The sequence below is a fragment of the Staurois parvus genome, unplaced genomic scaffold (genome assembly GCF_062004578.1).
Source record: "Staurois parvus isolate SC_StPar_1 unplaced genomic scaffold, SC_StPar_1.0 ptg000068l, whole genome shotgun sequence".
In the NCBI taxonomy this organism is placed as follows: Eukaryota; Metazoa; Chordata; class Amphibia; order Anura; family Ranidae; genus Staurois; species Staurois parvus.
The window spans coordinates 8300207-8327323 of NW_028317864.1; the positions used below are offsets into that span (position 1 = coordinate 8300207).

Sequence of the window (27117 nt, forward strand, 5' to 3'; positions counted from 1 at the left end):
CATCATTGTCTTCTGTAAGACTACAGTTGTTGGATCTCTGTTCCTGAGTTCCTTGGTCTGCACACCTGCTAAGTTATTATATGAGGGGTTCTGGACTCATTTTTAATGTACTGAACAAAATTAGGGCTGAACTGAATCACGGAAATAGACATGCAGTCAGATAGACCTTTTACGAGCAACATCAATTTTCTAGTCCTATTACCACTTTCCTATTGAAGATGTGCAGTGTGTCTACATATGACTGTGCAATCCAATAGGCACCAGAGTTTGACCTAGTGCTCTTAGTAATCAGCACTTTGTAGCATGCTTGTTCAGAACCGCGCCCTCTCGCTCTGCAATACAATTCTGTGTGTTTTGTTGCAATTTTTTTTAAAACACTGGATAAAGAGGTTTACTGAAATATTGGTGTTTAAAGGAAAAGTAGGGCCAAAGCTCTTTTGTCCCTACTTTTCCTGGGGATCACAGGATTGCACTTCTTTGACCCACATTTAGCCTGCTATCAGTTGACATCACAGAGCCGGTCCAGACTCTGGAGAGATCCTGACTTTAATGTCGAGATCCACCCAGACACCTGGACGGGCAACTGCCTCAGCCTCTTAGTGAGCCACTGAGAGCCTGAGCCGACCACTTCCGCCCCTCCACTCCAGTGAGTGCCGGAGGGACAAAACGAAGAGCCGGTAACTGACAGTCATCAGCTCTCTGCTCACTGAAGACTAAGTGAGCAATCAGCAGTCTTTGATTGCTCAGTTCTCAGTGTAGAGGCAGCAGGGGAAAGATGCAATAGATGGATGCTGCATCCACCTAGGTGAGTATGTATGTTTGTTTTTTTTTCCATTTCCCGCACTTCTCTTTCAATAACATTTTTCTTGCACAAAGAAGGATTTATATCCTGGACCTTTCTTACCATCCATAAATTCCATGGACACAGAGCATCCACTGTACCATGGGCACCTCTGCAAACATCATTAGGTCTTTTTGAAAAAATATCTGAATTAAGTCTCTACAGACCATCAGCACATTCCCCAAGTGAACCTAGGACTGAACATCTGGATTCATTGAGAGTGACCACCTAAGATTCTGCGTGGTGACAGTTATATTCTCTACAAGCACTGAAGAAAGGTTGTTTCATACCATATCCATGTAGCAATCTGCAACTTCACCAATGTATGTTCTCCATGAACGCTGAAGAAAGGTTTGGTCATACCACATTCATATGGCAATCTGCAACCTCACCAATGTAAGTTGCACAAACCACCATTTGATAGTTCTGTACCCAGCTTTTTCCGCATTATGATTCATTAAACCTACTGCACTATGAGGACTATGTTGTTTTCTCTATTTTTTTACACATATTTCTTAGGGTTTCTCAGGGTCTCAAATTTTTGCTACCCTGAGAAGAAGTGTGAGGACACTTTTGCAAAGGTTGTGTCTGTTTGTAATCTATGCCAGCAGAGAGCGATGAAATGGAGGGCAGGATACAGTGTTATCACGAAGAGAAAAGGGTAGTTTAATGTGTTTCCAGAAAAAAAAAATATAGTTACAAATCCTAATTGGCTCCTCACAGGAAAGATGGGAATATCCAAAATTAACACCCTGGATAAGGACTATGACAGGGAGATCAGGCTGCTGGAATCCCACAAGAAGCATGTGAATGACTGAGCCCAGCAAGATCACTTTCGGGGAGACTAACCTGCTAACATAAAACTAGACAGTCATTCAAAATATATGTAAATAAGTCAGTGGTGTTTTTGGAAAATGCATTGAGGGAAATTAAATTGCATGCTGATAGCCAAGCTGTTCTTCCTTAAAACCAAATATGCCTTTGGAGAAATAGAGAGACTGCTAATGCTGAATTCCTCCTCAAAATGCTATTTGCCTGGTGATCATTTAAACCCTATTGGTTACTCCTGAGTCACTGACTTAGCACAAGTATTCAGGCAGTGAATTCTCGTCTGATTTTTTTCAGAATCAGTGACTCAACACTGAAGCACAAGTTTACCATAACAGCCATGCAACTAGCATTCTTCCTCATATTTCTCTTTTGACTCTTTACAAGCTGATCCCAAGGGAAGTAGCTAAATAGACAACTGAACTACATTTAAGTGAGCACACCTATCTGACTAACACATGTGAGTGAATGTATTTACATGTTTTTGTAATTGCAAATATGTACGCACAGCCATAAGAAAGTGCCGTGCACAATAGAGAAGGGGTCAAAAGGAAGCTGTGAATATTGGCTGGATTGTCTGTCTCCTGGGATGTTCAGTACGTACACCATTTTCTCCATTACCTGTGCCATAGTCAATCCGGGTGGAGTTTCCCACAGACTCCTTTAAATACACAGCCACCTCCGGCACTGCCGCGCTTAGCTGAGAAGGGATCACCGTGGAAACGAGATTCTCGGCTTCCTGTGAAAAAAAACCCGGGTGTCAAGCATGTTTGTGGTTTTCTCTGCTGGAGCAAAGAAGAGTGCTGTGCATACGCCAAGCGTGCATATTTACAGCTACTGCTATACTGAATTAGAACATTAAAAGGGTCAGTCCACCCTAAACTAAGATTACAATTTTGCTAAACCAACTACCAGTTTCTTACAGATCCTAAAGACCCCAGGGTGACAGCACTTCCTCTCCATGTTGGATTTTTCATTGATTTGTGACAAGGAAGACATCCCATTGTGACTGGGAATACTCAAAACTCTATGGTGGGTAGATATGGCATCAAAAACAATGACATGTGACACTCACTTTAGAATTTCCCAAGAGGTATAAAATGCCAGTGGATGGCTCCAAATATAATTGCAATGTTACTTTTGGGTGGACTAGCTTAGAGTAGTTCTTCATAAAAGGACTAAGGGCTTGTTTACATTAGCGGCACTCTCTGAATAGCAATCCGCTTTTGGATTGCTTGTCACAGAGCATTTGACAGTCCTCATACTAGCATGCCGCAACTGTGTGCATTTGAATGGGTTATGTTTGGCAGGCACTATGGCCACCGAAAAGAACAAGAGTATAATTCATGGAACTGCTTCTGCAGCTAAAGGGGGTGGTGACAAAAGCGTGGCTCAACTGTGGAATCTTATCTCCCCACAACCTTAGGTGTGAATGAGCCATAAAGGCTCTCTCATGTGGGTGACAGCGGTTCTTGCATTTTTGGGAATTTTGTAATAAAATACCATGCTAAATAAAGTCATTAAAGTCAATGGGAGTGCGTCACAACTGCAAGCTATGTGTTTGGCTCGCAGTTGTGGCGCACTCTCATCAACTTTATTGGGCGCTTTTGACAGGCAGTACAACTTTGCTAGCCGAGTTAAAACTGTTGTGGCTGCAAATAAAAGCGCCACAGTATGTGTACAGCCCATTTGTAATGGTAGAATTGAGGTGGGTGGTAAAACTGCAGCTCAACTGCCTGTTTTTTCTGCCCCCGACTGCCTGTGTGAAACAGCCCAAATATTGAGAGCTCTTGGAAAACAAATCTACCTTTGTGAGGGAATATATTTTACAATATTGAAGCACACTACAGTCAGCACCCTGAAAAGTCTGAAAGCTACTAGACTACACCAGTACGGTGTAATACCATCACAGTGAGACAGAAAGCAGAGGCTGCGATAAACATATCTGTACAGAAGTGTGTTACACACAGGGAAACGAGGTAGATTAGATATCATGTAGCATATTTATTCTAAATATATTACTCCTTCAGTGCATTTCAGCTTGTATTTGCATTTCATATGCAATTTTTGCTGTGTAGGAAACCAGAAAAAAAACATGATGTGTCTACCATGACTCCTGTAAACTCTCTAGTCTCACAAGAGATTATGCAGACATTGTCAGACAATATAGAAGGTTAAAACTTGTTCAACAAGTCACACACTGTGTAGCCAGTTCTAGATGAAACCTACCTGATCCAGCTTTGCATACCAAGTCCGAAATGCTTTGTTCCCGAAACGCGAAGGTTGGTCCACAGGGGGCGTCTCGTCAATCCAGTGATCCAATGTCTCCAGCAAGGCCATTAATTTCTCGATTGCCTGTGTGCCAACAGCATACTCAGTACTTTGCCAGTAATACCATCTAAGCTACACAGATATATACTGTAGAAGTGTACAATATCAAGAGACTAAACACTGTTTCCCAAAGCAACTGATCAGAGTTCAGCTCTTAGTTATTACTATGTGTGTAAAAACAAAATACCTGATTGGATGCTTCGAGCTGCATAACCTCAGAACTGAATCTTTCCAATTCACACATGCAATGGAGTAAAGTCTGTGACTACAATGATATTTGGTTATGTATAGCCAAAACATTGTTGATAGAGTAATACTGGCCATACATGGCTTGAAATTCAAAATGTGGTTGGCCCTGTTGGCACCACTCAGCTTGACATGCTGCACTTGGAGTGTGTTAACCTGTAGTTTGCCAATCCAGTCATTTCAAATCAGAGTGAAGCAATAGAGGAAAATGTGTACTGCTCAGGCTACGAGGGAAAACAATCCTGTTTTTTACCACAGTGAGTGCAGGCCAGGGAAGGAGATCATCTCAGTTACAAATAACTCTTAAGCAAAGGATGAATCACATGTAACCGAACATCTATGCATACCCACTGGTATTGAAATGAATGGCAGTCTCAGCCTGGGCTCCCACCAGGCCATGTCCCCAATGTGTTTCACCCCGCTCCTCAGAGCTTAATCATGGGGAACATGCACTCAGGAGTTTGGGTGTGCTTTCAGAGAGTGCACCAAACCTGCAGGATAATACACAAGTATACGGCAAAGCGCAGCTAACAGAAGAAAATTCACAGGTGCACTGCACCCCCGGATAAGTGTGAAAGTAGCCTAATAGTTGTTAACTCTTTTAAAGGTGCTAATATGCCCACTGCAAAAGAGCAGTGTATGTGTTATTTATTGCACTGACCTTCTTTTCCTTTTCCAGCTTCTGCTGGCATCACTTTCCAGGCTGCTAGAAAGGCCCCGGGCAAAGTGCACTTGGTATCACTCTGCCTGGAACAGGTGCTGGCGCTAAAGAGGAAACATTGGCTTATGCGGCTCCTGCTCCCTCCGCTGCCGGTGCCAGCTCGATGCACTCTGATGCTCTAGGATACCAGGTTGGCAAGCTCAGATCGTAATCAACAAGTTGCTGACCCCAAGCATGTGCTTCCCTGGTTTGCGGTCGAGGGCCACATGTGGCCCATGGGCCACAAGTTGAGCATCCCTGGTATAGTTTTACAATGACTCCGATTATGTTTTGCCTAATTGTACCTCCTAATTCACTACAATTGTATTATACAGTTACATAGTTAGCAGGCTGGATCTAGGAGGGGGGGTGCTGGGGTGTTTTAGTTTTGCCCACCTCAGGTCTGAGAAGGCATCCATTGCTCCATAAGCCAGTCTAATTGGGACACTAATGTAAGGGGCACTCTGATGGGGACCCTGATGTAAGGGGGCACTCTGATGAAAACTCCTGATGTAAGAGGGGCTCTGATACGGACACTAGTTTTATTTAATCATTCTAATGACAGTTTGATACGTACTTGTGTTTCCCAAGTCATGACTCTTGTACAGACGTGTGCGGAGTGAACAGGGAATACTAGTTCCCTGCATCTCTGTCATACTGTGTGATAAACGGTCAGTGACTTACATACAGTGTTGACATTATGCCCCCCTGACTTTTTCTTTACTGCACCCCCAAATGAGATAGGCTAGATCCAGCCCTGATATTTAGTCCAGTTGTTAAAAAAAAAAAAAATAGTCCATCTATTTGAACCAACACACACACAAAACCTCTATTTACACCATCCTATACCCACAGTTTATCCATTATGACTTTCTAGCCGCCGGCATCCCAACAACCACTGACATCATCAGTCGATAAGGAGGATGTTGGTCATCTGCACAGTATCTTTTTGCCCTTTCCCTGTCCCTCTCCATCAGAGCTGGGGTCACATTAGCTGAGTGATGGAGAAAAATGTATTGAGAAGAGAAATCTTGGAATACTAGTCAGTACCAGTTTGCAAAAGTGTATTTGATTTGGAAGAATAAATCATCTCTAACAATGGGTGTACAACAAATGTGGATGTTGATGCATTATGTAAAACTATTAGAATAGTTTTTTACATTATAGAATGGGTGCCTCTAGACCAACAATGGGCAAACTACGGCCCGGCGGACCTTTTAATCCGGCCCGTGGAGCGTGATACATTGGCTGTCAGGATGTGTGTAGGCGGGGCAGCGTGACGAACGTGAGGGGAGCTAGGCTCCTCTCACAGTCCGCCCTGAAGACCGGAACAGTGCGGTAACACGGCGAGAGGAACGCGTGGAGCAAAGGTAAGTGAATTGACACAGGGGGGACTTGGCTTACTACTTGGGGGGAATAGTACTGTGGGGGATGAAATACTATATGGAGGGATGAATTAATATGAGGGATGAATTAATATGGGGGATGAATTAATATGGGGAATGAATTACTATATGGGGGATGAATTACTATATGGGGGATGAATTACTATGGGGGATGAATTACTATATGGGGGATGAATTACTATATGGGGGATGAATTACTATGGGGGATGAATTACTATATGGGGGATGAATTACTATATGGGGGATGAATTACTATATGGGGGATTAATTACTAAGCTTACTATGGGGGAATATTACTATACTTACTATGGATGACACATACACATCATTCATCTACTCTTGGTCCGGGCCCCGGGTCCAATATATGAACCCATTGCGGCCCTCAAGTCAAAAAGTTTGCCCACCCCTGCTCTAGACTGTCCACAATTTTAGAAGGCACCTTGAGATTGTCCATCATTTTAAAGGGTGCCTTGTCTGCAATAAGGGTTGAGAAACACTGAACTAGCATAAACCAAATCACAGAAAGTCCTATGTAACAACACAATGGATTTTCATAACAGAGGTTTGGGAAATTCTTATGCCAGCCTGTTTTGAATAACTGCAATAATTTGAGAAGAGACAGCAGAGAGTGTTAATGTGAATCTTACACGTATGATCAGAGTTTCATGCTTAAAGCGCTGTCATTTTGCCATGTTTGCTACAATGTGACACTATGGACTTTCTGTAAGCCTTTGCTTGCAGTGTCTGTCATCTTTCATGCTACTAAGAATCTCCTGAATTGTATAAAAGCCAACAAGATGTGTAAACAATAGTGTCCGTTAGGGGAAACAATTGTTAACTATCTGAAAGAATTAAAAGTGTTTCTGACCTTGGTCTTTACATGGACATGAGTTATGGAGATTATATGTAGGTATGGAACCAGACACCCTTGGTTTATCAAACTCAGGAAAATAATGAACCACTGCCCCAAGCATAAACAGATATGTTTGGATCATTCCAATGTACGTGATTATGTTATTATATTGTAAATGATCTTTTGGCAGTAAGATTGTGCCCCACAACTGATCACCATGTAATGACCTTTAGGCTGTTCATTGATAGGATGTTGCCCCTCCTCCAAGGACTCTCTACTTGTTCTTCGAGATTCAGCATTTCAGTACCTATGGCATGACCATCAACAGTTCAATAAGAGCAATTGTGATTTCACTCATTCCTCCAATAATCAAGTCAATTCTACCCTCCTAGCAACCAATAAAGAAAGCCTATTGGTTGGCAGCAGTCTTCATTGCTCAAGGAGATATTATAACTTGATGGAAAATCTTCCTGTACAGAAGGCAGAAGAGTGAAGAGACATGGATCAACAGGTGAGTACTGCAGAGGGTTTCAGATCCCAACTGGATATCTTCTTGTCTTATCAATAGCGACTCTTCATTTTAGCAATATGTCATACACAAGAGCCCACACCTTTGCCAATCAGCAGGGTTGAAGTGCATATACTTCAGAGAAACAACCAATTTTCTCAATCCACAATCCTTAGAGCAGTGGTTCTTAACCTGGGTTCGATCGAACCCCAGGGGTTCGGCGAGTCAGTCTCGCGGGTTCGGCGGAGGTGAAGACCCACACCCGACTCATATGATTCGTGCAGTAAATATTCATTATTATGTTTTTGTTTTTGTGTGAAAATCATGTTTTAATGGTTTTGTTCATTTTGTGCACCTATGTATAAATATATACCTAAATATATACCTATGTTTTGAATTTTAAAAATCATATTTTATTTTTCCAATTAAGAAGGGTTCGGTGAATGCGCATATGAAACTGGTGGGGTTCAGTACCTCCAACAAGGTTAAGAACCACTGCCTTAGAGTCTAGCAATACACATTCTTCAGTGGAAATGCATTAACTGAGGCAAGAGCAGTCCACCTCCTCAACACAGACATGCAAAGCAAATCATCATTCCAATACCCAAATTATCCTAATTACCAAAAACACACACCATTAAGTTTCTTTGGGTATTTAACTGTGATTTGCAATGCTAGTGCATTGTTGGCCTTGTTCATTAGGAAATGGTGACATCACAGGAGATGTGAAAATAATATCACTAAAAAGGCATGGGCTACATTATCACTCCTAACTGTATTGAGACTTTGCTGTAGGCAAACAAACAAGAGTGTTTGCTCAATTTGGGCTGATTAAAATTGGTTTGGGCAACAACAATATGTCATTCAAGACCCCCAGCTGAAGTGCCCTGGCTGAACCTTCTTGGGAAACAAGGGAATCAGCCAAATGGACTTCTCCTAACCAATTGATGTTTTCTCCCCCCACCTCCTCCATAGGCTAAATTTGCACATTTATTGGATCCAAATGCACATTTGTTGAGTAAGCTTTTTGTATGAAAGATTGTATATGCATAGTGGCCTCCATCTGTAGGGAGATTTTCTTGTCACCAATGACAAGGCAATATTTCTCCCACACGTGATGTTTACAGGGTTATGGCTTAAGAATGTCAGTTTTTATTAAGTCCTTCCTGTTTCCAGTTAAACGAGGTGAGCTTACATATCTTTTGATGATGCAAAGGACCTTGAGTGAGGTCATTGGCTCTCATTCATCCAAATGTGTACTAGACACTGTACTAGATTCCCTACTTTAACTCTGTACAGCTCTCTTGTAAACAGGAATGATGACATTAGTGCTACCATGGAGATATATACATCCAAATGGCCCTGCCAATTTGTTAGGGGAGCCAAGGAGGAGGAGGCAGCACAGAACTATATATAAACATACCATAGGTTTTCTGGACCAGCCAGTCTTTGGTGCTCTATAGCTAGCCACAGAGTAAAAGATTTGTACAGGCATAACCTATTTATATCCCCAGGCTTCTCTCTTCTCCTCTATATCTTGTAGCAGCATTCATTTTTTCTTTTACCTTGTTCCTGTATTGAGAAACAACTTTTATTACTCCTGGTGATATTATCACCAGGCTTGTAAGATTTTTGCAGAGGCAGGAGGCACATCCCCCGAACTACATCTCCCAAGTTCCCTTTTCTACAAGGTGTGTTGGTAGGCTCTTTGGGGTTAAAGCATAAGCATTGTTTTGCTGGCAAAAACATGCATATGGAAAAAAACAGAGTGGGGTGGGAGATAGGTAGAGTTTTGTAGTACAGAAGGCAGGGCTGATCGTGGTTTCTGAGCAATAAAAGCACTTTGTTGTCAGTCTAAAACAGGAAGATAGGAGCAAGAGTAATTTTTCTGCACCTGCAGCATTTTAAATGCATAAAACATTCAAGTATTGCGAGGATGTACAGGGGTTAGAAAAAATTATGGAATCGCCGGGTAAAAAGTACAAAATCCTTACCTATTATGGTGCTGAACCGCCTTTGGCATCCAAGACGGCCTGAATTCTCCTGGGAATTGACAAATATAAGTCTTGGATGGTGGATAATGGAATCTGATACCACTCTTCATGCAAAAATCATTCCAGTTCTCTCAGAGATGCTAGAGGTGGAAAATGAGCCTAAACCTTGTTTTCCACAATTGACCATAGTGCCTCTAGATTATTGAGATCTGGCAACTGCGGAGCGCTGGGAAGGTGTGAGACTTTGTCTGCACACTCATCAAACCACAATTTGACAACACCAGCTGTGTGAATTGGAGCATCATCGTCTCTGAAATGGTTCAGTCTTTGAGAAACAGTGTCTGCACCATGGGGTGCATATGGTTGGCCAAAATTTGTACATATAAATGTGTATATAGACCACACTGCCAAAAATGTAAATAAAGGTTACTAAACAGTTTGCCACATGTAAAAGTGCAAAAAAAATAGATAAATGACCACCACCAGATAATACTGATACATTGGACATTAGTTGTACAGTGGGGAAAATCATTATTTGATTCCCTGCAAATTTTGTAAGTTTGCCCACTTACAAAGAAATGAAGGGTCTATAAATTTTATCATAGGTGTATTCTAAATGATAGAGACAGAATGTCAACCAAAAATCCAGAGAAACCACAGGATACAATTGTTATAAATAGAGTTGCAGTTCAGCGAGTAAAATAAGTATTTGATCCCTAACCAACCAACAATTCTGGCTCCCACAGACTGGCTATGTGCTCATGTAGTACACAGAGTAATCCTGTCAATTTAAGAAGGTGCTCCTAATGATAACTTGTTATGTGTACAAAAGACACCTGTCCACAGAATCTCTTTCTTCCATTCAAACCTCATCACCATGGGCAAGACCAAAGCTGTCAAAGGTCCTCAGGGACAAGACTGCAGACCTGCACAAAGGCTGGAATGAGCTATATGACCATCAGCAAGAAGCTTGGTGAGAAGGAGACAACCGCTGGAGCCATTATTCCCAAATGGAAGAAATACAAAATAACCATCAATCGCCCTCGGTCTGGAGTTCCATGCAAAATTGGGGTAATGATGATCATGAGAAAAGTGAGGGATCAGCCCAGAAGTACAGGAGGAGCTTGTGAATAATCTCAAGGCAGTTGGAACCACAGTCACCAAAAAACCATTGGTAACACAATACGCCACCATAAATTGAAATCCTGCAGTTCCCGCATGGTCCCCCTCCTCAAGAAGCCACATTTACAGGCGCATCCGAAGTTTGCCAGTGAACATCTAAATGATTCACAGAAGGATTGGGAGAAAGTGCTGTGATCAGATGAGACCAATATTGAGCTCTTTGGCACTAACTCAACTCACCGTTTGGAGGAAGAAAAATGATGACTATGACCCTAAGAACACCATCCCAACAGTCAAGCACAGAGGTGGAAACATTATACTTTGGGGCTGTTTCTCTGCTAAACGTATAGCCCGACTTTGCCGCACTGAGGGGCCAAGTATTGTAAAACCTTGGATGAGAACCTTCTTCACTCAGCCAGAACACCGAAGGTGGGTCGTGGATGGGTCTTCCAACATGACAATGACCCAAAACATACCGCCAAGACAACAAAGGAGTGGCTCAAGAAGAAGCACATTACGGTCATGAAGTGGCCTAGCCAGTCTCCAGACCTTAAAGTGTTATTAAATCCAGGACACTGCATTCACTATATCTGGTCTCCCACAGTACACAACATGTAACTGCAATTATTTTAGTAAATATAAACTGCTAAATACCTTTTCTCATCAGCAGTTAGAGCAGTATTGTGACTCCTATCAGTGTCCAGCCGAGCACATGTTAAAGCTTGTAGGAGGAGTTTTCATTCTGCTCTAGGAAGATGCAAGACCCCTGATATTTGTCTTGACAGTGCTGATTGGTCCTGTGCTGAGCAGCACTCTCCCAAGGAAAAAAAAAAAAAAAACCTCTAGCAATACACACCAAACTGAGCATGTGCAGATTGACTCCATTCAATATATCTTATTAGGAGATAAGAGGGGGACACTGGAAGAAGGGGAAGATCAGAGAAGTCAGGATCGAACAGTGTTTTTACACAATGCAGAGGATTACCCCTTAGGTTCCACAATAAGTATAACAAGCATGCTTTACAGACGGATTTTACTGTTTTGGGTTTAGTAACACTTTACTCCTTTAGAAAATGTATGGAGGGAGCTGAAACTTCGAGTTGCCAAGTGACAGCCAAGAAACCTTAAGGATTTAGAGAAGATCTGTAAAGAAGACTGAACCAAAATCCCTCCTGAAATGTCTGCAAATCTGGTAACCAACTATAAGAAACGTCTTACCTCTGTGCTTGCCAAAAAGGGTTTCTCCACCAAGTACAAAGTCATGGTTTGCTTCCGGATCGAATACTTATTTTACTCACTGAACTGCAACTCAATATAGAACATTTGTATCGTGTGTTTTTTCTGGATTTTTGGTTGATATTCTGTCTCTATCATTTAAAATATACCCATGATAAGAAATTACCGTATTTTTCGCCGTATAAGACGCACCTGACCATAAGACGCACCTAGGTTTTAGAGGCAGAAAACAGGAAAAAAAATTCTGAACTAATGGACTGCAGACACAGTACAGGAGATGACCAGAGACTGCGGACAGCACAGGGATGACCAGAGACTGCGGACAGCACAGGGATGACCAGAGACTGCGGACAGCACAGGGATGACCAGAGACTGCGGACAGCACAGGGATGACCAGAGACTGCGGACAGCACAGGGATGACCAGAGACTGCGGACAGCACAGGGATGACCAGAGACTGCGGACAGCACAGGGATGACCAGAGACTGCGGACAGCACAGGGATGACCAGAGACTGCGGACAGCACAGGGATGACCAGAGACTGCGGACAGCACAGGGATGACCAGAGACTGCGGACAGCACAGGGATGACCAGAGACTGCGGACAGCACAGGGATGACCAGAGACTGCGGACAGCACAGGGATGACCAGAGACTGCGGACAGCACAGGGATGACCAGAGACTGCGGACAGTACAGATGACTGCTGACCTTTGGGGAAGTAGGGAGCGGGTACCTGAATTTGACAGGTACCCGCTCTTACTTCCGCAGAGTTTTTGTTTGATCTTACCTGTTCCTCGATCCAGCCGCGCGCTGTCTTCCCGGCTTCTGTAATGGCGCTCGGCATGACAGCCGGGTGCCCAGTGTGCATGAGCGAGAATCACTTGCGCTTTGTGATTGGTCCGGCGGCTTCTGGGATCTGTCATGTGTCCCAGGTACCGCCTTACCATTCACAAAGCGCACCGCTTCTCGCGCATGTGCACTGGGCACCCGGCTGTCATGCCCAGTGCCCACACTACAGAAGCCGGGAAAACAGCACGCCGCTGGATAGAGGAACAGGTAAGGTCCCGCTGCAGAGCTGAGCGGCCGGCCCAGTATTCTGACACGGCCGCGGTGGAAATACCGGACCGGCCGCTCCATATTCGCCTTACAAGACACACTGACATTTCCCCCCGTTTTGGGGAAGAAAAAGTGCGTCTTATACGGCAAAAAATACGGTATATACCCTTCATTTCTTCGTAAGTGTGAAAACTTACAAAATCTGCAGGGGATTAAATAATTATTTTTCCCCACTGTAGGTGAACAGGTGCTAGTGTTATTACTAACAAATAAACAGGTGACCACTTCCAGGTGCTCCAGATGACCCCACAAGCATTTGCACTCACCACAATGGATGGACCTTTTTATTACTAGATATGTTTCACTGAACTTTTTGGTTGGACCCACTTGTATTTTGTCATCAACTTGACCATTCATATGTACCAGGAAGCAATTTCTTCCAATGCAAACACCACCACTCAAAAGACAGTAAAGGTTCATAGCGCAAAGCAGCTGACTTTATTAAACCACATACAACCTTACAATTACACCACACTCAAATGTATATGTGCTTAAGGACTGGCACTAGGTACATACAGCACTTATGGTTAAGATGGCTGCCGCCACCCTGAGACCGTATACTGCCTTGCTCTCCAGGGATGGGATGGGAGATATCAGCTTGGGAATACTGCCTTGCCACTTGGGAGATGTAAAATTTGTTCACAGACAGTGACTCAACCTTTCAAGGTGATGACGGGGTCTGCAGAATACCAAGATATGGCTGCCAAAACCATGATTGCACCGCTACCATGCTTTACGATTGGCACAACACAGTCCTGGTTGTAAGCTTGGGACGGTGTTTGCCACACATAACACATCCATTGGTTGGGAACAGTGTGAAGCCTGATTCATTGGACCATATTACAGTCTTCCATTGATCAATATCCATGATTTATAGGTGTTGCACCACTCTCTCGTCTTCTGAACATTATTATGGGTCACTAGTGGTTTGGCAATTGCAGCTTGGCCGTGAATGTTCTGCTTATGGAGTTCCATTCACACAGTTTTTGTGGACATGGGCTGTGGAAGACTGAGACTGAGCTCTGCAGTCACTTTTGCTGCAGTTATTTTCTTATTCCAAGTCACAATCCTGCGCAATGTAATTCTGTCTCTTTCAGTCAGTTGAAATTAGCCAAATTCACAGGTCTATGGGTACCTTAAAGTAAACCTGTCACAAGCAGGTGAAAACCAAAACATACTGTATATAGGGAAGTAAGCATTGTAAGATATAAATAAGTATATAATTCCCCTTCTCACCCCAGCTGATAAAAAGACAACTGAACTTTTATTGAAAGAAAAGTCTATGGGGAGAAGCAGGTAGACTGCCATTGTGGTCCTCTCTTCTGTATATACTAGCTGCCTAGTTTTCATGCTGACCAATAATTTCAATGCTTGCTGGGTCAATGACCTTGAACAACTTATGTAGATAAAGGATTTCTGACTTCACTGGCTTTATGTTTGTTCCAGATATGTGACTCAAAAAATACTGAAGGCAGCCAGGCAACTGCCATTCTCTTAGAAAAAGGTCTGCCACAGCAGCCTGCATAATTCTAACAAAGGTTTCCTTTAATAAATGTAGGGCTGCAACAAGCATACAACATGTTTCAAAGATATAACATTAAAAGAGCACCTGTTCACAGCCCAAATCCCCCTTCTGACTGCCCAGCCCTGGTGGGGCTGGCACGGCGTCTACATCCTTTAGCGTGTCTGAAATTGGACAAAGGGAGTTTCACAATGGGCAGATGGCATACTACGAAAGCGAGGTTTGTGTTAGCCTTCCTGTATTCACTACAAGCCAGTTGACAGACAACAACCCCTTCGTCCTCTCACAGTATACTTGCGTTTGTATCAAGAGCACCACAAGATATACGCACCACACTCATCCTACACAGTTAGTTGTAAGAGAGATTTCTGCTGTGAACAATTAATAGTTTACAATTATAATTTGGCGGCATATTAGCCCCCTACCCCAGCCCTCCATTTTTCTTTTGAACAAATGCAGACTTGTCCTTTAAAACTGCTCTTTTTTTTTTTTTTAACTTGACCCCAGAAAGACAAGCACGTTTGACTTAAACAATTGTTCAGGTTTATGTCACGTTTGTTCTACACAAGGACCATGCAGTGGTCAGAATTAAGGGGCTCCCTAGCCATGGCAGTTAATAATTCACGCCAATAACTATAACAAACCTTTCCCATTCCATGCCAAAAGATTCAGCTGTGGGTGCTGCAGCTTCAAATTGTAATTAAGAATTAAAAGAAGGAATAGACGCTTGTGTTAAACAATACTGGTGATTTACATGGCCAGCAGCCTCCCAGCTATAGGCAGCTCATTACAGGCAAACTGGCTCTTCCATTCCTCTTGCAGAGCAGAGGCTGGCTGAGTAATAGCTGCCAGGGGATGGCTGTACCTCTAGGCTCAGGCGATGGAGAGGAGGAGGAGGATGGGGGGGAGGGGAGGAACAGTCACGCATCCATTGCTCTCCACTGCTTTTTAAAGGGATTAAAAACAGCAGAGCCGTATCTAGCGAGCAGGCCCCAGCTGCCAGCCCAGGCAGCCTAATACATAATTAAAGAGACACACAGCATCGTTGGTGTCTGGGTCTCTTTGAAAAGCGATGTGTAGAAGCTCAAGCGGCATCCCTTTGTCCAGCTAAATTAATATTGCAACGGAAGCATCAGGCTGTGTGTCCTGTGTAGCCGGGGTCACAGGCTGAGGGGACCACTCGCTCCTTCAGCACAATGTTCTACCTGACTATACTGGCCACCTGAACACCATAGCCCATTATGTAGGAAAGCAATCAAGGGTAGGAGGGAGCCAAGGAGAAGGGTGATCATTGTAAAGACTGGCAAAACTGTGTATAAAAGAGAATAATTGGTCATTGAAGATGCAAGAGCTTAGCAGCAATACACGGAGGAACAGTTACATAACGTATAATTCATCTGCACAGAAAAAGCACAAACTATTTTTATAGTTTCCCTATACTTTTTTGTAAAATTTTAAATCCAGTAAATTAAAACTGCACAGTACATGCAACACCTTACAGAAGATTGTAATCGAGAACAGATCTGCACCAGGATATGAACTCCCTCAACCCTGATTGCACTGCCTAGGACAAGGACAGATTGTTCAAGAGCTACTTAAAATTAATTGTGCACTAGGAAAAAGAAAAAAAAAAAACTGTTGGGGGAATAAATGTACTTACCTGACCATGGCTTCTACCTTCAGTGCCTAGGCAGGGGTTTGTGTTACTGTCCTTCTGGTGAGATCCCTGAAATGCTGATTAACCCACATCTCACCAGATAATGCTGCTTAGCATTCCCCAGGAGCTTGGGGAACCCCAGAATGACATAAGGGTGGAGAAGTCACCCCTTGCAGTATGGAAGCCTTGAGGTAAAAAAAAAGAAATATATTCCCCTTTCTAAACCCTACAGAATATGAATATATATATATATTTTTTAATGAGTATGTAATCTGCAACATTTTGCCATGAGAGTAGGGGGTGGCCTCAGAAAATAAACATAATTAAAGAAAGTGGAAAATAGTCCTGAACCCATAAGGTTATCTTATTGTTATTGCTATCTTATTGTTATGCTGATGTGAATGATCTGGTTCCCGGACAGAAGGCTTCTACACCCTAGAGGATCTCCACTGTCTCCTTGGCTTGCAGTGTAATGTAACAAAATTGGAAATTGAAGTACCACATCACTAAGAGGTCCAGACACAACTTTATTCCAATAAAAATCAGGAGGACAGTCCAAAGAGTATGCCACATGCTTTGGTGGTCCAAAAACATCCCCTTCATCAGGACTTGAAAACAATTTGAATAGACTATAAACTGGATCTTTGATGTTAATTCTTAGCATTCCTCAGAAACTTGCAGGATGGTGAGGTCACCCCTTGCAGTATGGAAGCTGGGGATAAGGAATGCATATTTACTCCTTTTTTAACTCTACCTTTCCTGAATAAACTGAAGAGTCTGAAGACCATTCAGCTCATATTATGTGAGCAATAACTAGGCATCCAGGAATGTAGTCTCAGACAAAAGGGCTTAGAAAACTGATGTAGAGGCACGGCCAGACACACACATTTGGCCATTGTGGCCTGTACATCCAGTTTGGGTTTTTCGGTCCCCTCAACACTACTTGACTAGATGCGCACAAATATGAGCATAGGAGCATAAATATGAATGATTTTTCGTAAGCGTGTACTGTACGCGTGAGTGCAAATATACAGCAATACATGCAAATATGTGCGAATATGCCCAAAACAAATGGCTGAAATTACATTTGGAAATGCTGATGCACAAACATCAGGGCCTTACAAGCCATGGTTTCCATGGTAGGTTACATTGTTAGGGGATAACAAGCATGGCATAACTAAAAGAAGGTTGAAATAAATGTCTACATAGTTGTAATCCATATCTATTCTATAAACATGCAGTTCTCAATTCACAGTTGATACTTCAGATGTAAAAAAATTATTTGACTCCTGTGCTCCCTAAATGAGGGATAAACTAGCTGCTTTTTGGCAATATGATGTATGTAAAGAATAGAAAGAGGTGATCACTAAAGCTACAATTGTTTTGTGTATATGAGTATAGGAGGTAAAGTATTGTGCGAGTGGTGCAGCAATTTCTAGGGGTGTACTCTGACATCTAGATAATTACAATGGTGTGAATATGAAGTACATAGATGTAAATACTCTCTGATTAAAATGAAAGCTGTAATAGTTATTCTAAAAAGTTTATAAAGTGCTATATTATGTTTTATTATATTGTTTGAAGCACCCATCAAATGTGTGCAGTGCATCCTGGGCTGCCTAATAAAAGAGCACAGCAGTTGCTCTGCACTTGTTAACTACTCCTGAAGAAGGAAGAGGTAGACAGTCTCTTAAAGGAGAAGAAGAGGAGGAGCATGCCACTCTTCTGAGTCATTCAGATGACTTGATTGTCTGTGAAAATGTAACCAGAGATCCTTCTGTTGAGGCCAGTTCCCAGCACAGAAGTAAAAAATACAGTATTTTCTGGCGTATAAGACTACTTTTTATACTTAAAAATATACCCCAAAAATTGGGGGTCGTCTTATACGTGGGGTATAAAATGTGAACGTTGAGTTTGTTTGGGTCAAGCTGGCTGGATGTGTGGTAATACTGTACATACAGTATACCGTGCTGAGCCAAGCTGGCTCAAAACAAATGTCCCTATGACAGATTAATCTGTCAGCCCGCTGGATGTGCGGTATATACAGTATACTGCGCTGAGCCAAGCGGTTTCAAAACATACTGCTACGTCCCTACTGTAATCAGCCTGCTGGATGCGTGTATGTACGGTAACTGCGGCTACATACAGTATACACTGGGCCAATCACGGCGAGCGATGTATTCTACTAATGAATACAAAGCCTGCTCGGATTGGCAGAGAGGTGGGCTGATGATGTCACAACCTCAGCCAATCCGAACAGGCTTTGTATTCATTAGTAGAATACATCGCTCGCCGTGATTGGCCCAGTGTATACTGTATGTAGCCGCAGCTACCGTACATACACACATCCAGCGGTCTGATTACAGTAGGGACGTACCGGTACGTTTTGAAACAGCTTGGCTCAGTATACTGTATATACCACACATCCAGCGGGCTGACAGATTAATCTGTCATAGGGACATTTGTTTTGAGCCAGCTTGGCTCAGCACGGTATACTGTATGTACATTACTGCACATCCAGAGAGCTGTATATATACTGTATACTGTATGTAGCCGAAGCTACCGTATTACCGCACATCCAGCGGTAACCATCTGATTTGGAATTTGATCCATATGATGACTGTCTTACAAATGTATCACAAGATGTAATTCATGAACTTATGATGTCAGAGGATGAACATGAGGATTTTGAAGGATTTTAAATACCGGTAAGTCATAACCATTTCAATTAAAAAATCTGATGTTTTTAAATGGTGTTGCCTCGGAAGGGGGGTAGTATTATACGGCGAGTATAGCCCAAAACCTATGTTTTAACTGGAAAATTAGGGGGTCATCTTATATACCCAGTCGCCTTATACGCCGGAAAATACGGTATATCTGTACCGAGTACCGCTTGCCATCTGCTGCCTGCAAAAAGGGTAAATATGAAGTATTTATATGCAATATTTCAGATATACATTATTAAACAATTATATTTTTAAAACATTTATTTAATACTCATGACTAGCTCTATTTTTTTTATTGACGATTTTTGAAGATCTGTTGGGCCACCATCTGACCAATTAAGATGTGAATCTCGGTTAGAGTAGTTTAGGCTTAAAACTATCTAACCTACTAATAAAACCACTCCACTCCCCTAAAGGACAGATGCATTTCTAAATCTCTAATATTAGTCATACTCGATGACAAACTGCACTGCTAGGAAATGCCTAACCCAAATCTATACATATTATTACTATTATTAATGCACTACTTTGCCATTTCATAGTACTCATATGTTATTATGAGTTAACTGTGATGTGGAGTGAAAGGGAATGGTTTGTATTTTTCTTTTGTGTACAAAAATAAATAAATACTTACGTGCAGGTCTTCATTCTACAGTATCTCTAAAATTAGGATATCCAAATGTATAGGAAATGGTCAAAAACCCACTAATAAGAACAGGCAGCTGCTGTGCCTTGTAGTACCTTAATTTGGCCACGGGGTGGCACTGTTGTACCCACAAGGACCTTACATGCATTTGATGAGAAGGGATGTACTGAACACATGCCTGTGAATTTTTATAGACTCCGGCCTATGCTGGTAATTAGTAAGGGATATAGCGCTACAAGGATCTAGTGACCAAAAGCAGCTAGCCGTGTGAGATAGACACACACAACAACTCATTTCTATAATCTTTTTTTTTTTTTTATGTTCGGTTCTGAAAAATACATTTTTATAACAGTTTTTAATTTATTTCATATAAATATGAAATCTTGCATATAAATATTTCCTTTTTACTACTTGGAGCCAGCAGGTAGATCTCTAACAGAACAGCAGAAACCTCAGAGAGCAGCTGTTGTGCCAGACAAAAACATGATTGAGCCGATGTAGGGACACCTCCCTCCGCTTCTCCTAGAAAAGACAGCAACTGCTGTTCGAGGATAAGCATAAAGGTAGTGCTGGGCTTTCTTTCTTCGAAATTTTAGCATGCTCTGCAAACTCAGTGGCAAGTATATATCCTGTAAAAATGTTTATTTGAATATAAAGTTATATAGTTGGTAAGCCTGACCCCTGACCATCCAGTTCAACTTGAGTGGGGCTGTGTCTCTTCTTTAGAGACATTAGGTGAAATAGTTTCCTCTGAATGCTAGAGTCACTACTTAAAGATTTGTATATTGTACATCCACTCCTAAGCACTACTTATCCAGCGTGAGTAAGTTTATTGTTTGCAGCCATTCCTTGTAACGGAGGTCGTCCAGTCGCCTTGTTAGCTTTGTTATACTTCTCTGGACTCTCTCCAGTTCCAGCACATCCATCCTGAGGACTGGTGACCAGAACTGAACAGCATACTCGAGAAGTGGCCAAACCGGAGGTTTGTAAAGTTGTTAAAATGTTACCTCTTTAGTACATGTGAATGGTGGGGGGGAGACTCTGATGCCAAAAGGGGGACTTCAAAGTGAAAGGGGAAGCTTCTGGTGAATATGAAGTTATCTCATGGACGATGTTTAATCAGTCATTCACATTTTAGGATTTATTTTGAAAACTGATTTTTTTTTTAAATGGCAAATGTGTACCTCGTCCCTTGTGAAAAGACTGGAGACCCCCTGTTCTAGATCGTGAGGGGACCCCACTGCTGGACTGCCAAGAAGTAGTGTCCACATCACTCAGATAGCGACATGGATACCCAAAAGGACTGTCAGCAGTGAAGATATAACCCTGGAGGATCTGGCATACCTAAACATAGATACCTATTTAAAAGGAGCATTTCACTTTTACATATTTTTTTTTAAAACTAAGTAGTAATTAGTTAGAGAGAGGGGGCGAAAGCTGGTGGTTGTGGTGAGATTTTGGGTGGTGGTGGTGGGGGGTTGGTAATGCCCAGAGATCTGATTTTATATGGAGCTGAAATAAACAAAAGCAGCCACAACTGCCTTGACTTCTTCACTATGGTTATACACACTTTCAGCTCTCTGGGATGGGTACAGCCAGTCAGTGCCTTACAGTGCCTCTACATGCAGACTGACAGACAAGCAGATCCACAAACAGGCTGTTACAGGATTTGGTAGGAGGTTATCCATGTGCTGTACTGTACAACATCCAGTCTGTGCGGATTGATGAGAAACCCCCATCTATTAGTCTGATATTTGTAAAAATGTACAAAACTGTGATGAGGAGAGGGAGGGAAGGATTCGGGGTTGTAGCTTTAGGCAGGCCATACACCTTACAATCTGACTGTACAATCCTTTAGATAACTAATAACTAGTAATATACAGTATAATAACTATAATCTATATTAGAGTTCAAGGACCAATGTGACTGGGTATAAATTGAAAGGGTTGCTTAGATAGGCCCTTTCAATATAAACTTTTGGCAGATTTACTGACACTAGCAAAACATTATTATTGTGGTGAAACCAACTTAGTGTGCCTCAGATGAGCACTTTTAAGTCATGAGGCTACATTGTTACCTTGTGACAGTGTGTTTGGCAAAGAGGAACTCCCCCTCCCCATCCACATCCACAACCCCCCCACCCCCAACCCCCTTATACTTGCCTTACTATAAAGGGATTCTAAACGTTTAAACATTTGTTTTTTAAATAAACATATTTACCTGCTCTGTGCCACAGTTTTCTGCAGAGCAGCCCTGATCCTCCTCTTCCGGGATCCCCTGCTGGTGTTCTTGGCTCCCCCTGCCTTTTGAGTAATCCCCCCCCCCGAAAAGCAGCTTGATAGTGGGGTACACGCTCGCTCCCAGGCACTGCTGCCTGCTTCCTTAAAGACAGACAGCAGGGTTTACCTATTCCGCTTGCTCTGTTGTCTAAGGATTTGATTGACAGTAGCAGGAGCCAATGATTCCTGCTGTTATCAATCTGCCTTGTGAGGAGGGAGAGAGCGAATTGAGATGCTTCTCTTGTGGACAGCACTATTATTATTATTATTATTATACAGTATTTATAAAGCGCCAATAGTTCGCTCAGCGCTGTACATTACAAAAGGGAGACAGAACATGTGACAGAACAATACCAATACAATGCAAAACATGAGGGGATCAAGGGCCCTGCTCTTTCGAGCTTACAATCTAGCACTAGATCGAGATCATGCTCAGGTAAGTATAAAGAGGGGCTGGGGGGGGGGGGGGGTGGTTTCCTGCACACAGGTTTTTTTTTACCTTAATGCATTCTCAAAACCTTAAGGCTATGGAACCGCTTTAATTTCACACTATGCCTCCCCAAGTCACAGCTGGCACTACAATTAGTGGTGATGATGAACAGGGGTAACGGTGATATTACTCCCTTGGTCATGGGGCTAGTGATAAGGGTTGCAAACTGTCAGTAAATTTACGGACAGTTTGTAAAAATCTTTGATTCGCACTACTGTCTGTAAATATCAGGGGCTTATAAATTTGTCATGCTGTGTTGACTTGTAAGTGTAAACCAGTCAAATTACTTGTTATGGGCATGGTTGGTTATTCCATATTGTGTTTATGCTGTTTAAATATTGATTGTCTTCGTTTTTGTGATTTTTCAAGTTGTCAGTAAAAAATGTGCCCCGTCAGTAAATTTTCTATGTTTTGTCAGTAAACAATGCTGCGAAGGCTTGGCAGCACTGCTAGTAATTGGCTGCTAGGCCTCAGCACTATCACATGGGCCTCTGTACCTGGAAAAATAGGGTAATGTCAGCTGTAACAGAGGAAGAAGCAATAGGAGAATGGTGGAAATGTGAGTAGAAATGGGTCACTAGGGGAGCCTTTGTAGATTCACTTTGAAATGCATGGGCAAGGTGACAGTGTCTCTTTAAAGTGGAACTCCACCCAAAAGGGCAAGTTCTGCTTCAAGTCCTCCTCCTCCACTCCTCCCCCGCCATGTCATTATTTGGTAGGGGGAGTGGGTACCTAGTTTTGACAGTTACCCTCTACCACTTCCGCTCCATTCACCTAGGTGATATGAGCGGAAGCTCTCCTCTCCCCCTGCCTCCCTGCAGTCTTCCATAGGTCCCGAAAGACTGTGGGACCATTCACAAAGCGCAGCTCGAGCATGCACAGTGGGCAGCCAGCAGTGAAGCTGAAAGAAGCACAGCCGGCTGATCACAGTTAGGGTTAGGATGCCAGCGCTGGGAACCTGAAAGTTAATAAAGAACTAGCCCAAGTGAGGACAGCGCTGGATACCTGGACAAGTAAGTATCATTTTACTAAAAGTCAGGATTTGTAGCTGCTGACTATTAACTTTGTATTTCCACAGTTAACCTCCTCATTAAAGTGGAACTTCACCCTCTCAATCAACATGGACTATTTTTAATCCTTATGCTGCTAGCATTAGTAAATAGGAAAGTATATCATATTTACTTGTTTTAAACTTTGTTTTACATTTCTTCAGTTACTTCCTTGTTTCTATGCTAGGCATGTTAGGTTATACTTCCCAGCAGTCTTCAGGAGGGGTTCTCGGATCAGCCTATGCCTGAGCTAAGGGCAGATAGATTCATGAAAGTAAATGCTACATGAATCATCTGCCCTAACCCAAGATGGCCACTGGCAGAAATGCCAGGGGGTGTTTTTCAAAATGATTTCTCAGCAAAATAAAGCATGGAGACATGAATGGATGGGGGAGTTTGCTTTGAATATTAAAAATGAATCAAATAGCATTTTTGGTTTATGGTGCTCAGATGCAGTGCAGTTCCAATATAAGCATGTACTTAACTACTGTATGTATGAAAACAGGGCTTGAGAAGACGCTGTGTGTGCATTCATTGCTCCAAACCTACCTCTGACACTCGATAGTCACAGGTCAGCTTCTTCCCCTTCACACTCTCATTTAGAGTGAGGATAAAACCCATGTAATCGGCATATGCCTGTGGGGAGAAACACAGATGGTTAGAAGAGATCACATGACACACTCCACATTCGTTCTCCAGCGATAAAAATGGAAGACACAGCTGGGAAGAAATCCATGGTATCTGTTTTGTGGAAGATCTAAAGAGCACCTGTTGCCTGTAAATACCAGAGGCGGCCATTATATAAACAAACCAGTAGGAACAAGACACAAAGTAATGCTATTAGTTATATTTTCAAACAGATTTCTGAGAAATCTGGGGAATCCCCATTTGCTCAAGAACCCAGTGTGTATTACATAGAACATAGAAATCTGTCCTCCTTCCACACACACACACAGACCTTGGGTATTCTAGGGACAGCGCAGGAATGAGGTCTTCACGTGCCATCTAGGAGGTAAAAACTGGTACTACAATCCAATAATAATACACAATGGTTCTTTGTGAGAACTGCTGTATTAGGCTCCTGAGGACCCAGTGCCAGTAGCTACAACTACAGTATCATGGGGTCCCTGATTTTGAGAAAGCATGCAAAGTACGGACCCATAAAGATACATTTTTGAAAATGGAGGTGCTTAAAAAAAATAGAAGACTAATGTTGGAAACCCTTATACGGGTTGGTGCCCCTGAAATCAATGAACTACAACAGTTCTGTTTACAAAATGGCTTTATTCTAGGCAATAATACCACCAAATGAAATACATATTGGCTCACCTATAATTTATTACAAGCAAATCAAACTTTTTACAACAGAACTAAATGATATACTCACTGGGACCTTTTTTACTGGCTGAAACATCTACAATTCCATTTATGTGACCCACACACCCATGCCACATTTCATAGCCTGTATTTACTGTTGCAATCCTACAGTTTCTTTTGTGTTATCAAAAATAAATAAATAAATTCTGCAACTATTATTATTATACAGTATTTATAAAGCGCCAATAGTTCGCTCAGCGCTGTACATTACAAAGGGGGACAGAACATGTGACAGAACAATACCAATACAATGCAAAACATGAGGGGATCGAGGGCCCTGCTCTTTCAAGCTTACAATCTAGGAGGGAGGGGATGGTGGCACAGGAAGAGATAGCTGTGGGGGATGGAGTGGTAGGAAGAGTGGAGGAGGTTGGCAAGTTAGCAGGGGGTGGGGTAGGCTTCCTTGAAGAGGTGGGTTTTCAGGGTGCGCCTAAAGGAGAGGAGAGTAGGTGATAATCTGATGGGTTGGGGCAGGGAGTTCCAGAGGATGGGTGACACCCTGGAGAAGTCCTAGAGGCGGGCATGGGAGGAGGAGACCAGGGAACTAGAGAGAAGGAGGTCTTGTGAGGAGTGGAGTGTGCGTGCTGGGCGGTACTTGGATATTAGGTCAGTGATGTAGTTCGGGGCAGTATGGCGGACAGCTTTGTACGTCAGTGTTAGGATTTTGAATTTGATCCGTTGCGCAACTGGAAGCCAGTGGAGGGATTGGCAGGGGGGGGTGGCGGAAATGGAGCCCAACCCCACTCAACCCCCCACCTCACCCCCTCAGTCTCTGCCCGAATCACACCCACCGAGCGACACACCAGACTGGATGTCGCTCCACTTCCCCAAACTTTTAAGTCTGCTTCTACTGTGGGCATTAGAACAGTAAGTGGGCAGAGTTTTACTGTTCATTTAAATGTATTTCCACCTTTGCCACTAATTTGGGATAGCACCTACTGAAAGTAAAATATGCTGAAACATAGGATTTTGACCCTATTGGTCTCTTCTGCCTTAAACCCTTCTCCTTGACTGTCAGTGTGTATGTACACTAAGCCACACATGTGCAGCTCAGCGTACATTTACAGCCCCACTCTGTGCCAGGATGATGTGACTCCCATGCGCATGCATAGGAGTGGCATCATTGCTGCCTGACCAATCTAGCGGCCAAAGAGTTTGAACCAGGAAGGAAGACCAAGAGAAGATGGAAGTGGCCATATATGCAGCTGCTCAAAGTACCACACATACAGACAATGCAAAAAAGTGTCAAAGAGCCACACCTCTCTTCCTTGTCCATAGTGGCGACTAAAAGCGGCTCTGTGTCCCTCTCGCACTGCCTGTGTGTGCGGCGCTCTGCGCAGCTGCCTGTACAGTTGTGGTTCCAAGTGGAAATGCACAGAGGGCATTCATTTTAAAGGTAGCATGGCAGTGCGGCTGGGGGACAGTTTCAACAGCAAGCACAAAGGAGGAAAAAAAAAACAACAGCAAATGCATGTAAGTTATGTTATTAGTACTGTATATGATTTATGAAAAAAAAAATGTAATTATTATTTTAAGGCATGTTGTGTGAATAGTACACATAAATTTTTAGAAAACCCCACTATTCTTTTGTTGACTGCAAATGTTAAATTATACTTTAAAGTGGAGGTCCAGTCAGTTTTCTGTTTATAAAAAGTCAGCAGCTACAAAAACTGTAGCTGCTGACTTAATAAACACACACATACCTGTCCCAGAGTCCAGCGACGTGCTCACCTGCGCCGTCCCTTCTCTTCCTGGTGCTGACATCTCAACCGTGGGACTGGATTGTGACAGCTTGCAGCTTCACAGCCGGGTGCCCACTGCACATGCGCGAGTCAATTTGCGCATCCTGATTGGTCCGGCAGTCTTCTGGGGCATGTGAGGTGTCCCAGAAGACTGCAGGAGGAAGGAGGGGGGCCGAACTTGCAGCTCACTTTTCTGTGGCAAACTGAGCTAGAAGTAGGAGCGGGTACCTGTCAAAACCAAGTATCCGCTCCCCCTAAAAAGTGCCATAGATGGCAGTGGAGGACAAAGACAAAGAAGCGGAGCTTCCACTTTTGGGTGGAACTCCTCTTATAGTTGTAAAGCGACTCTCAGCTCTAGTCTCCACTGTAGACAGCCTAGCTGACATGGGCATAAGCGGTCCTTCCTGCATATCTCCTGTCAGAGAGCTTTGTTCAGGAACATGATCTAA

The 27117-nt window shown here is 42.8% G+C and overlaps 1 protein-coding gene across 1 annotated transcript in view; it reads right to left on the bottom strand.

Moving 5' to 3' along the window:
* PTPA (protein phosphatase 2 phosphatase activator) overlaps positions 1-27117 on the bottom strand; it is a 153250-nt gene that overhangs the window by 70084 nt on the left and 56049 nt on the right. The window contains exons 3-5 of the mRNA XM_089669086.1: positions 24099-24185; positions 3899-4024; positions 2291-2408 (exon numbers count right to left, since the gene is read on the bottom strand). Of these exons, the coding sequence (XP_089525212.1) occupies positions 2291-2408; positions 3899-4024; positions 24099-24185 (331 nt within the window). The remainder of the gene's footprint in view (positions 1-2290; positions 2409-3898; positions 4025-24098; positions 24186-27117) is intronic.